The sequence below is a fragment of the Panonychus citri genome, unplaced genomic scaffold (genome assembly GCF_014898815.1).
Source record: "Panonychus citri isolate SS breed McGregor unplaced genomic scaffold, ASM1489881v1 Contig00140, whole genome shotgun sequence".
Classification (NCBI taxonomy): Eukaryota; Metazoa; Arthropoda; class Arachnida; order Trombidiformes; family Tetranychidae; genus Panonychus; species Panonychus citri.
Window position 1 is genome coordinate 2089268 of NW_026515545.1, and position 13620 is coordinate 2102887.

Here is a 13620-nt window from a genome sequence, read left to right on the forward strand (position 1 = left end):
ATAGGTTCGAAAATGTAACATTTCCTCTAACATATTAAACAACATTGAGATAGAATTATTAACAATTAAGTATCAATTTGATTGAACTTTTTCTAAATTTGCATGAAAATCAACAATTGATTATTTCTTAATTGAAGATTAGCCATTTTCATGATTACATGGAAAATAAGAAAAGTATTTGAAACTGATTCGACTGTGGAAAAAAAAGTTTCATTTCGATTAAGAAGAAAAAATTATAAAAAAAAATTCGAAAAAAAGATCAAGATGATGAGAAGAATCAGAAAAATACAAAGATTATGAAGATGAGAGAGTGAGAGAGCTCCCAAAACTCTTCTCTCTTTCTGTCTCTCTTCCATATTCACTCCTCCTTCTCTTCTCCTCCTTCCTCATCATCTGAATTCTTCTCACTCTTTTTTCATCTTCTTCTCCCTCGTCTACATGTAACTCCATTGATTTTCGTCTTCTCGAAGACCATTTTGCTAGAGTTTTCTTTCTCCCTCTACTCTTCTTCCTTTTCCTCATCTTCTTCATTTTTATCTTCTCTCCCTCTTTCTCATCCTGCTCATCATCTTCTTCTTGGTCACAATTCTCATTTTCATAGATAATCTTGATTCAAAGTCGTTTCAGATCAAAACCTGAATTCAACTGAACACGTTCATTGAAACACGAAAACAAAAAGTTCCAATAAATTTGAATGACTCGAAAATTCAATTTCCTAACAAATAAACAAAACTTTTCATCAACTTTCTCATAGATTTTCATGATTAAATGTTAATCTATACTAATCCAGTTCCCTGTTAATCTTAGGTTGATTTGAATTTTAATTGTGTTTAATAATATTACTCTTTGATGATTAATTGTTATTCTTACAATTCCTTATGTTTACTAATGTTGTTAACAAATCAACTTTACCAAATTCATTGAGAAATACACTTCCTAGAGTAACAATTAAAGATAATCCAATATGTCTAGATGATCAACTTTTAACTAATCAACAACAATCTCACCATTATCACCATCAATCATCTGATTTGATTGATCTTGACCATCATAATCAACAATCAACCCAACACCATCATCTACAATCTAATCATGCAATTAATGGCAATAATCAAGGTACCAATGGGTTAATCTTTAATCCAACTGGTGATCCAACTAATTTACTAATTGGTCAACATGAAGCTCATATTAATAATATTAATAGTTTCCATCCAAGTGATTTAGTTAATCTTTCACCATCATCGTCAATAATTAAGCCTTATTACAATTGGAAACGATTAACTGTTTATATTGTTTTAACTGTGATCTTAATTTTAGTGATAATTAATGGAGCAACAACAATTTGGATAATGGCACAAATCAATTTCTCAATGGTTAGTAAACAATTAAGTCAATTGAATGAAAACTTTTTACAATTTAATCTTAAATTGTTACAACCTTTTGTTTTTCATTAACGAGACAATTTTACAAACTAATCTCATTGAATTCTTGAAATAATTTCACTGAATTTTCAATTGGATTTTCATTGAAATTTTCAAAAATTTACAAATTGAATTAAATTGAGATCAAGTAAATTGTTGTAAAGTAATTTAATAACAATCGGGATAGTGTTTGAAAAGTTTTCATTCAATTGATCCAATGAACATCTAGTCAAGTTGACTGATAGAAAAAGTCAATTAATCAATGAAAAATCATGATAATCATCATGAAATTTTGGTGCAAAAAATACATTCATTTATAAAGTAAACAATATATATGATTAATGGCTTATCATGATTATCTACTGACATGATAATCATCATCAAATTTACAGTTATGATGAAACAAAACAAAAAAATAGTAACAAAAACAACACATTGATGGTAAACAAAGATTCATGGTTAGCTGGTCAATCTTTCCGGTTCAATTGTATTCCATATTTACTATTGACCCTTAGAACTGACCTTTCCTACTCCTTTGATTTTCCTCATCATGATCATCATGTTTTCACATCTTCATCAACACACAATCAGTGAATGATTCTTGAAACTGATTGAAAAGTAACATTTTCACTTTTAAATCACTTTCCTTTCACAAGTTGATAACATTGCTAATCAATAATAATAAAGAGAAACAATAATAACTCAAATAGTAATTATAATAAATTAATTAACTGTGGTGATAATTTATTAACATCATCATCATCATCTTCATCATCATCATCTTGATCGTTTTATCCTCATCCCTTTCCCATCAGAACAGGATAATAATGATTTCCCTCCCATGATATCATGTTGTGAATTAGATTCTGAATTAACCTGATATTGTGTCAATATTTAGTTGTTAGGTTAACCAGTATGATCATTATCATGATAACAATAATAATAATAATCATCATCATCATCATGAAAATAATAATAATAATATTTATGATTATCACAATATTAGATGAAAATGGAATCAAATAAATTATCAATTTAACCTTTAATTTTTTTCCTCTCCTCGTCCTTAATCACAATTCTGTTGACATAACAATTTATCATTACGATTATATATTAAATCAATTGTATATCATGTTACTTAATCATTGATCCCTTTTGATTTACCTTTTCAACCTTAATCCTGTTCACCTTTAATTCAGTTTAATTGAATATGACAGTCTACCAATACTATTAATCATTAAATCCTAATCATAATCATTTAGTAGTTAGTTAATCATCATTTGAACACTTGAACCTGTGAATTGTGATTAGTTTTTTTATCAGTTATAATTTATTCATTTAAAAATTAAAACTAATCATTAACAGAAGCAACTTTGTTTTAACAATTAACTTAACCATCAGAAAAGTTAATTAACTATTTAATTGAACATTTAATCAACTAATTGTTTACAATTAACATTCAACAATTAACTAGATTTTATTGATTTTCGCCATCATTTACCTTAATCATTATGGTTTGATAATTAATTGTTTACACCTTATTTAACTTTTAGTAGCAATTTATTGTCCAATTTAATCATGAAAATATTGTTAATATGTTTTCATATGTTATTATTATTACACTTATTTAATGACATTATAAATCAAATCTAAATTAATTAAATCACCATCAAAGTAAAACCTGATGATTTATTGTTAACAATTAATCCAGTTAACAATTTTATATATGAAATACAAAGTAATCAAATCAAATCAACAACAACAACAACAATTGAAGACTTGTGATTAGTTAATCCAACTGATTAACTGATTGTTGTTCAATGGTAATAACTGGAAAATTCAAATGATTAAATTAATCAAAGATTATCATCATTTGGAAACTATTAATTGGTTATTGATGTTTAATATTGTTTATTAATCAAACTTAAAGGTTACCAGAGTTGATGACTTGAGGTTATTATTGTTAATTGGGTTTAGAGTTAATTAATTTATGGTTAAATGTTTATTGTAGATATTTAAACATTCAAGATAATCATCACCTTGAGAAGAGGAAGTTACATTTAGGATGAAAAGCCCTAAGGGCATGTACACATATACCGATTCAATTGATGGTAATTGTGAAAATAAAAGAGGAGAAAAAGTTTTCAAACCAAAAAAGGAAAAGGAAATTGAAATTTAACTGAAAAAAAATATTATTCGGGATATGGTTAATAATGATTACCATGATTCTGATGATGATGATCATGTTAATGGTGTTGATTGTAAAGTAAATTGTTCAACAAGAAAACTTTACTATTAGAATACAACCTTTACCTTTTAAACGAGAGGAATCAATTGGATTCTATCAATTGATTTGATTGTTTGGGTTAATTTTTTTCCTCTTGATTATCATCGCTAATCAATACTAATTGATTTCTCTCTTTACCTGTTAAATCATCAGGATGGAATGGGAAGTTTATCAATTGATTCTCAAAGTATTAAGCTCAATGGTCAAGCTTTTTTCCTTAAAGATTTAATCTCACCCAGAATCTCATCGCCAAAGGTAAGAAATGATAACAATTAACTGACCAATAGAACCAACCATTTGTTTACCTTTCCATTAGCTAATTTATATTCTTGTTGAAACATTTTATTTGATTAATTAATCCATCAATCAATCAAACAACAACAACAAAATACTACAAAATGATTAAGGATAAAAGAATCCGAATTAGCTCAAAAATTGGAACTGAATTAAGAATCGGTAAAGATTCTGGTGATGGTAAAATTGGAAATAAATTACAGTTAACTAAATCAACTGTTGTCGCTGTTTCGGACCAATTAACAATTAATAATCATTTGGGAAAACCACTTTTAACCTTAGATGATGAAGGACTTAAATTAACTCCTACAAGGATTAAGATCACAGGTAAACAATCAACTATATTAACAGAATCAATTATTTATTTATAAGATATAAAAGGTAAAACATGATCAGATAGAAACCTTTGCTTCTTGAGTTTTTTTCATCTTCCTCTTTTCTTAATTTCCGCTCTTACTTTATCCATATCATCTTCATCTTCATCCTCATCCTCATCTTCATCATTAACACTATCAGTTTTATGTAATTAACTTTATCCCTTAGGTTCAGATGAAGTTCAACTACAGGGATCAATTCAAACAACTTCCGTTAAATGTTCATCATCTTTATCCTCATCACCTTTACCCTTAAATCTTAGTATCAGCTCATCAACACGGCGAATATTAATCAAATCAATTAATCATGTTAATCTGGATGCAAATTATGGTAATATTACAATCGAAAGCCTTAAAGATTTTCAACTAATTTCAACTAACCGAAAGGTAAGAGAAAGTCTAATAACTCAACAGCATGAAAGGTTTAATCGTTAACCTTTAATTGATTAGATTGCTCAGTGTTATATTTTTATTATTAAATTGCAATTGACAAGATTGAGACAAAATTGTTCACTCAATTAACCAAAAATAATCAATTGAAAAGATTATTATTTTTACCTGACAATTTACACTTGGATTCATCTTCTCTAATATCGATTAACTTGTTAATCTTTCCAATTTCTTATTATCATCAGCATCCTCATCTTATTGATCCTTTGATCATCTTTTAACAAAATGTTCATTCAGGTTGATTAATTGTTACCAAAGAAAATCTAGAGAGAGAGAGATATTCAATCAAAATGATACAATTTAATAAAACTCTCAATGAAACAATGAAAAAATCAAATGTCAAATTTTAACCCGATTCCGATTAATTATAAGTCGATAGTGAAAGTATAACTGTAAAGATAATGAATATAATTTAAATGCTAATAGAAGACATAACATTGAGAGAAGAGGATTCTGTAATTAGCTAAGCTTGGATAAGCAAGGAAAATCTTTGAGAATGCTAATATAAATGTCTTACCTTTAAAGTTGTTGAGAATAACAGAAAAGAATAAGAAAAAAAAAGTTGGAATTAATTCAAGGTTGGTTAACCGTTATTTCACGCTGGTTAACAATTCCTATGGAAAAATCAAATCAATTCGACGTGAAATCATATTAGGGATTAGGGTTTGAAGAAATTATCTCATCCTCCTCGAGTTCCTTGAGTGAACAGTCAAGTTCAATTGGATTAATTTTCAATCTTTAATCCACAACAATCAAGAGCAATTATGATTGTTACTGTTGGTTGTTGATACTTTTGTGTTATCATGTTTACCATTTAATAGTAATAACAATTAACTTTGACAACTTTATGTGTGTTAATCTTTGATTGTTATGATGATTAGGATTTCGATACCTTTAATTTTTATCTTTCTATGTTTTTCTTAATCATTAAAGTGATTAATATATATTTTTGATTTCTTTTTATAACAGATTAACCTTAATTCTACATGGATTATTTTGGATAATCTAAAAACGGTAGTTGCAAGTCGATCTGGTAAAAGTTATCCAAACATACTGTCCCTTTGTGCTTGTCCGAATGGTCAATTGTTCATCTCATCGAATAACAATCAATGTATCGCTCATGATAATTTCTGTAACAATCATAGTCCAATTAACGATAATCAACATAAATCAAAAGGTTCATCGTGATTATTATTGAGATAATAATAAAATTGGAGTCAATTAAACTTTTTGTTTTCTCGTTCAACTGGACATTCGTATTGGTCATTTAAATTTCATAACATCAGAATATGATGACAAGTGAACAAGACTTAATAGTAACTCTAAATAATGTCAGGAATATGATGATGATGATGGACAAAGATTCAATGAAATTGATTGATTGTTCAATGAATATTAATATTAACGGTATCATCTTCAAATTGACTTGATTAATAAAAAAAATCGTTGACATTTCAAGTCAAGTTTCAGTTTCTTCACAAATACTTGACAAATTTCAACAGTTAATCAATAACATCTCAATATTAACTGTCAATCAACAAGAAAATGTATAAACTTTTCTTCAATATTAACACAATTAAACTAAAAAACAATCAGAACAAACTATTACAATAACAATTAACCACAAATGTAATGAAAACAGAACAAAAAAAAAGTTTAAATGACAATTTGATTTAAAACTGATTCAGTTATTCAATTGTATAAATCAACTAAATTAGAAGAAAATTTAAAAATGATTACAATCGTAAATCTAATTGTATTAATAGTGTCACTCTTGTTTCTAAATTAACTCGACCTTATTATGGTAATATCATATTATGAGAGAGGTTTCATTTTCTATCTTCAAGTTTATTAAATATTAAAATTCATCACCATGATAATAATAATATCATCTTCATCTTCATCTTCCTCATCATTCAATAATAATCATGTCAACTCTTTCCCTGTTGATAGTTGATAATATTATGAAAAAAGGTGTTACTTGTTTGTTTACCGTTATAATGTGAAAACTCATCATCATCATGAGAGAGGAAAAAAAAAGTTTATCTTGTTACTGATTATGATGAACAAAAAAAGATTCACAATTTAATTTACCCTTTTGTAGTTTGTCAATCAATTTAAAAAGTAATCAAGATAACAAGGAACATGATTTCATTGTGATTCTCAATTAATTATACCGAAAACACCAAGAAAATGATGTAACAATAAAGATTAATATCTCTCATCATTTTCAGGAATTAACTTTTTTCTCTCTCTCTCTCTCTCTTTGAACATTTCGAATCGTATGTTCATTATTTTCGTCGACTTTTTCATTCACTAATCTGATAATTAAAGGGGAAGGAGATGATTAATTACAGAGTTAGTTTTTGGAAGATGATCTCAGCTGATGATATGATTAATTAGGTTTTTCTTTTGAAACTTGGAAGTTATTCTGTTTAAAGGGGAAAATGTTCTAACGAGTTCGAAGACACTTTCGAACTGCTCATAAGTTTGTTTGGACTTTTTTTTTCTCTCGCTTTGAAAGGTAACATGTTTTCTATTGATTCTGAATTATGTTGATTTTTAATCAGAATTAATGTGAATCAAGTCACGATTTAGCTGTATGATTATGATACTTTCTCCCATTGTGACACTTTTTATGAGGACAAAACTGTAAACATGTTGATAATATGTCGCCATTTTCATGGAGGGGATGAACTTTTTTTTTACTCGAGAAAAAAATAAATGATAATCTTATTGAATGGTACAGAATTTTCAAAACTATTCTCACCATGATTTCACCTTCTTCTGATTCATTTTTCTCATTATATTCAGTTTAAGGTTCAACTGATACAAATGAAGAATCACAACTTTTTTTTTCTTCCTGTAAATGTTTACACTTAACAGGCGACAATCAGCTGATTACAATTGCAAATGAATGTTAACCGATACACAAGAAAGTTTCATCCTTCATGTTAATACTATTTACAGGTTGGTCAAAATTGTGATGATTATTATTATTACTTGAATTTGTTTTAGTTGTGTTGATAAATTGTCACTGATGGAAGTGAAAAATGATGAAATCGTGTTAATATGTCAACAGATTGACCATAACTGGATTAAATGATTCACCAAAATGTGACCAGAATATTTCATCACAATGAGAATGTAAAATGTTTCCAATGAATTCAGTTTGAAAGCAAATATCTGATATTTAGATTATCTTTGATTTAATGATCTACATGATCAATTCCTTGGTGTCTCATATAATATTATGAATATCATGAACCATGAAAACTGTTAATTCCTTGCAGATAATTTCATGTTTTTCAAAAAATGAAAATTTCTCTTAAAAATCAATTTGGATCATAAGTTGAAGATAATAATAATTGTTATTATCATGATTTCCATGAATTAAATTTTACGCTCACTTGAACTGAAAATGATAATTCAGGTTACTATTAATAGATTATCACCTTATGTTGATGATTAAAGAAGAGAAAAAAGGTAAATCAGAGAAAGAGAGAGAGGAAATTATTGTTTTCCATCTCTTCCTTTTTCTTTTATCATCCTCATCATCATCTCATGGGAATTGATCGTTGATAATATGGATGAAGAGAAAAAAATTCCAAGATGAAGAAAAGACTTAAAAACTAATCCTCTTTTTTGCATCATTCTAATTAATTCATCATCTTTTATGGAAAATGAAAGGTGATGAAGATAATGTAAAGGAAGATTAAAAATCATCTTCTTAATCATTTCGATTCCATTTAAATCTCAATTGTGATTATCATTATTTTCCCCAATAAGTGGATTCAGGTTCTGGTTTATAATAATTTTCTACATCGAAACAATGTAAGAATCTCCTTTAAATCACCAGAATTCATCCTGATTAACTAATTCTCCCTGAAATGATTAGATAAACAACGAAAAAAACGCAAATTCAGTTTAAATATGAACACTGATGATTTGTTAATTGTTAATTTCCATTGAACTTTTGATTTACTTTTTTTCCTTTTCCATCAAAACCGGACACAAACATTTCCTGATGACACAATTTCCATCATTAAATAACATTGGTTTTCCTAATTGTTGATGTTGATTTAACTGTTGGCAGAAATTCAGTTTTGTTTATTAATTATCCAGCTAATCAATTTTACTATCATTGAGTGAGAGATAAATTAGGTCAAACAATTAGCTAAATAATCAATGGACAAACAAAAAGGTGAATCAATCAATTGATTGTGACGAAAATTAAAAAACAATAAATGATACAAAGTAAAAAATGTTTCCATTCATTTGATTTGCTTTCTAGTGTCTTAATTAATGTCTGACAATTAAGGATAGTGTGAGGGAAACGTTGATTAGTGTAAATGAAAATTGAGATGATATTAATTGTTGATTAGTGTTAGTTAATTTTTCTCGTTAATTGTAATGTAAACTGTTTCTTTAATCTAACATGGGAGAAAACCAAACTCAACGTTGATGATACATTTCCAATTGTATTACTATTATCATCATCACCTTTAATTACAATTAATTTCATCATGTTGATTAACCATTTAAGCTTAATGACAAACAATTTAATCTAGTGGCTTTTGTATTATTAATTCCCATAGGAAATTAGTAGATGAAGACGAAAGAAAAAAAAAGTTTCCCTAATGAGAGATTCTTGTTGTTTTTTTACTCCATTTTTTTGACAAGTTAATCAAGGAAATGTTGATTATATCTAAATGATATACTAATGAGGATAATTAATTGTTCAAAGGGTTGGATAATTTACCGTTAATCTGTTATTGTTTTTCTTTTAGAAAGGAATAATTTTCTTTATGAAAGGTAAACAAACATTGGACATTCGAGCTAAATGTGGACCAATATTCGAGGATGATGATGATGATGATGTTTTCTTACAGCCAAATGAGAAGCTTTTTATTCATTGTTGTACCATTTTCTTGATCACGTTCCGTTGTTTGGCCTCGAAAGAAACTATTGTTTATTCAGAAAAATTGAACAATTTCATGGATTCTATGGCTGATGTATGTTGCCTTCCTTTAGTTGATGATCGAGTTCGTGATAGATTATTGAATCAGTCTCGATTTCAAGCTGAATCATTTACTTATTATCTTCATATTTACCTGATCTCTTCAGAGGGAATTAACCTTATTGCCTCTAGAAGGACTGAAGATAAAGTTTTCCTGGTAGCTGAATACACGGACGATTCAGGGAAAGTTCATTCACTTTCCATGCAATTATTTCAATTCCAAAGGAATGGACCTTGGCTTGCGATCTACGATTATGTATCTAAAACTATGGAGACCATGTTTCTCAATTTACCTGATTCAGTTATTGACGATGATAAAATGATCTCCTTGAAGTTAATTGTTCTTAAACCAAATGCCTCAGGCAATCTTAATCCATGTCCATACACTTTATCCTGTTGTTATAATTCACAGTCATTGTTAGTATTTAGATTAACCCCTTCACAGATTCATTGGGATGGGACAACAAAGTATTTCAATGTAACTGGATTAGTACCCGAATCATCAAGGATTAAATTACTATTGAAATTGCGATGGGCACTAAGGCCGAAATTGAGTTGTGGTGGTTACAATTTATTTCGCCAAAGTTGGAAACTTCATCATCAACTGATTACAAGATTTTTCCATTATCGATGGAGAAAACGATCGTATCAACAATCAACAGAATCAATTAACTGCTCGGGTTCAATTGATAGAATTGCGATTGTTGATAAATTTTTATGCTCTCAAAACACTTCGAGAAACTTTTACTGGGACAATTTAACAGAACATTCAACTCTTTTGACAGCACAATTAACGAACAATCAATTCTGTAATTGCTCCGAATGGTGTTCGATTTACTCCTTTTACTATTCCAATCCGATTATTCGTTTCGTTCTTGGACAAAATCAACACTTATTCCTCATACCCAATGAGTATATTGTTCCGTTCCATTTCAAAGCCGTTTGTACCTTCATTAGAATGCGACATTTTCCCTGTTCGAGTTTATTATCTTCGATTATCAAACTGGTCCATCAATACATAAGATCACAATTAGAGGAACGAGCTGGAAACAATGAGGATGCTTTCTATCGGAATAAGGGGGCTAGAGTTTTGGAAGAAGGTTATTGGCAATTAACAAAATGGTCCAATGGTCCAGGTGATTTTAAACTTTCGAAATGTCCATTTGATGATCACCTGAAAGCGAATCAATATTTCACTCTAGTTGCGAGTTGGCTCAAAGTCTCAATGAAAAATATTCCCGATATTCAATTGATTAAGAAAAGAAAACACATATCATGTGGTGTAATGTGATCGATCATTAAATTGAGACTAATCATAATTAGAATAACAATTTCCATCGATGTGTTAATTATCTTGTAAATCTTATGGGTTTTTTTTTGCAAAATTAAATTCAAAGCGATCTCTTTATTGGTAATAATAAAATTAGCCCATCATCATTAAGAGCATGTTGTGAGTGATTTTTGTTTTGTTTATATGTGTGGAGGATAAATTCACTTGATTGGTTATATATTTCAAGGGGAACAATTTAAAGATCAACTTTTGATGAGACTGAAAATTAGTATCATGTGTTGGTGTTGCAAAAATGGTGATGATAAAGAAGAGAAATAGAGAGAAAGAAAGAGAGAGAGAGAGAGAGAGAGAGAGAAAAGGATTCGATAAACAAGAATGTTAGTAATCAATTGATTGATCAATTATGGTACCAGAAAGAGAAGAGAAAATTTTGTTTGTTTAAATTTGATCAATGTTATGATTATGATTGTTTACATTCTTCGGGATTTTTAGCTTGTCCTCGCTTTTTACGTGGTTTACGCCCTTTAACCTCGTTATCATCACCTTCTCCATCTTCATCGTCGTCGTCATCATCTTCATCATCATCAGAATCATATTCTTCCTCATCTTCTTCATCATCCTCATCATAATCGTCATCTACCATGGCTTCACCGGTGAAATAAAGAACCGCACGTGGAACCAAACGATGTCTGATAATTTCTCCAATCTCAAAATCAGCCGAAAGAATTTCTTGGGTAGTTTCATCGATATCTTCTTCATTTTCTGGAACTGGAAGAGAATACACAAAATCAAAATTTGATTAATCAGAGAATCAAATTTAATAATTCAAAAAGAAAGAGGTAAGGAATATGGTTACATTATATTCAACAATTACACTTACCTTCAGGAGGAGCGAAAAAGTTGAAAAATGAATCTGATTGAACTTCTTTAGGAACAGTTCGGGTTGATCCTTTGGCTTTATGCTTCTGTTTCTTCATAACGGTTTTAATTGTAACATTTTTACCTTCATTCCAATTAATTTTGCAGCTGAGTCATCAAAGAGAAGAGAAGAAAAAAAAATCACATGGTTAGTAAGCACATGCCACGAGTTGACTACATATGAAGCAACATGAGAGAGAGAGAGAGAGAGAGAGACAATCAAGGTCAGAATAGATAAAATTTCTTACCCAATTGCTTTAGAAATTTCTGGACCTTCGAATGAGAAAGGGTCAGTTTCATCAGGAGTGCATTTAAGCTCATAAGTTTTGGTCAAAACACTGTCGGTGAAGAATTCATTAGAACTAAAATAGAATTCTAAAGTAAAACTCTAAAAGAAAAGAAAAGAGAAAAAAGCAAATCATTATTATCTTATCAATATCCATTTGTGAGAAACCCAAGCAAAAGATAATATTGTTGGATATTAAGATTATGATGATGATTGAGAATTTTAAAATGGCGGACAAGCTTACCATTGGATTTTCAACCAATTTGACCTTAATATCAGTTAAATGCTTAAGAATGGGTTCATCACATTCTTGAATATTTTCTGAAATAAGATCAACATTTTTGAAAATGGTTAACCAAAATTCAGGGATTCCTTTGGTATCTTCATCATCATCCTCAGGTTCATCTGTTTTCATTTTCTCTTCCAAATCTTTGGAAAGCTTTTTCTCCTTATCACCATCTTCACCGGTTTTATCATCACCATCAATTTCCTTAATATCTTCATCGTCGTCTTCATCATCCGAAGGGAAATCACATTCTTCATCCTTGGGCTCATATGAGGCGTTTACAATATCCGCTCGTTTAACCAATAATCCTTGATATAAAGCGTTATATTTACATTCAACAGCATGCATCTCTTTATGAAACTGTGATTCCAATTTGAGATAATCAACTTGTAACTTTTTCAAGGCTTTAACCCTTCTTTTAATTGATTTAGGTAATGAATCATAATAACCGGACAAATTACCAACCATACCAGCGAGCTTTGATTGCATGAAAGCCAAAGCTTCAGGATCGTTAAGTACTTCAGCGCTGTTCATTGTAATTCCTTCAGTTATTCTTTAAACTAATGATCACGTAAATTAAATCAATTAACAAAAACAAATGTCAGCAAACAATTAACAAAACTAATCACAATTAAACTAACCAAAGAAAGATAATAAACCAACAGACAAAAAATGCTTTTCTTTTTAACGAAAAAATTTATTGGAAAAAAAAAACCATGCGTCTTGTAGAAAATCAGTGACATCTATTGGCTTTTTCTTCGACTAAAATTCTTCAAATTTTCTTTTTTCCCGCTTCTCTTTTTTTTCTCCAGCAATTAAATTTAATTGTCTCTTTTTTTTTGTTGTTTTCTTCCCAACAATTATCAAGTATTTTATTTACTAATTGAATTCATTATGGATAATTGGAGTTTATTTTAAATTCTAATGGATTTTCATTGGTTAACTTTTGTCTATTCCTTTTGTTTTCTGCTGGCAAACTTAATGGAAATCAGA

The 13620-nt window shown here is 29.0% G+C and overlaps 2 protein-coding genes across 2 annotated transcripts; one reads left to right on the forward strand and one right to left on the reverse strand.

Moving 5' to 3' along the window:
- Positions 1-485: 485 nt before the first annotated feature.
- On the forward strand, positions 486-6052 carry LOC128394776 (gamma-sarcoglycan-like). The gene is made up of 5 exons (XM_053355144.1): positions 486-1373; positions 3862-3963; positions 4116-4329; positions 4546-4763; positions 5796-6052. The coding sequence occupies exons 1-5, from the start codon at positions 879-881 to the stop codon at positions 6012-6014; spliced, it is 1248 nt and encodes a 415-aa protein (XP_053211119.1). The 5' UTR covers positions 486-878; the 3' UTR covers positions 6015-6052.
- Positions 6053-11231: 5179 nt separating this feature from the next.
- Positions 11232-13295, reverse strand: LOC128394652 (nucleosome assembly protein 1-like 1-A). The gene is made up of 4 exons (XM_053355004.1): positions 12586-13295; positions 12304-12443; positions 12018-12163; positions 11232-11905 (listed from the first exon to the last, which is right to left on the reverse strand). Exons 1-4 carry the CDS (start codon positions 13159-13161, stop codon positions 11598-11600), a joined length of 1170 nt encoding a protein of 389 aa, XP_053210979.1. The 5' UTR covers positions 13162-13295; the 3' UTR covers positions 11232-11597.
- Between the last annotated feature and the right edge of the window lie 325 nt (positions 13296-13620).

Excerpts from the sequence above, each read along its gene's own strand:
- LOC128394776 (XM_053355144.1), top strand. The coding sequence starts at position 879 with ATGTTTACTAATGTTGTTAACAAATCAACTTTACCAAATTCATTGAGA. Across the intron at positions 4,330-4,545 it reads TACAAGGATTAAGATCACAG|GTTCAGATGAAGTTCAACTA; the intron begins GTAAACAATCAA and ends TTTATCCCTTAG. Across the intron at positions 4,764-5,795 it reads TAATTTCAACTAACCGAAAG|ATTAACCTTAATTCTACATG; the intron begins GTAAGAGAAAGT and ends TTTTTATAACAG.
- LOC128394652 (XM_053355004.1), bottom strand. The coding sequence starts at position 13,161 with ATGAACAGCGCTGAAGTACTTAACGATCCTGAAGCTTTGGCTTTCATG. Across the intron at positions 12,444-12,585 it reads AATTGGTTGAAAATCCAATG|AGTTTTACTTTAGAATTCTA; the intron begins GTAAGCTTGTCC and ends CTTTTCTTTTAG. Across the intron at positions 11,906-12,017 it reads CTTTTTCGCTCCTCCTGAAG|TTCCAGAAAATGAAGAAGAT; the intron begins GTAAGTGTAATT and ends ATTCTCTTCCAG.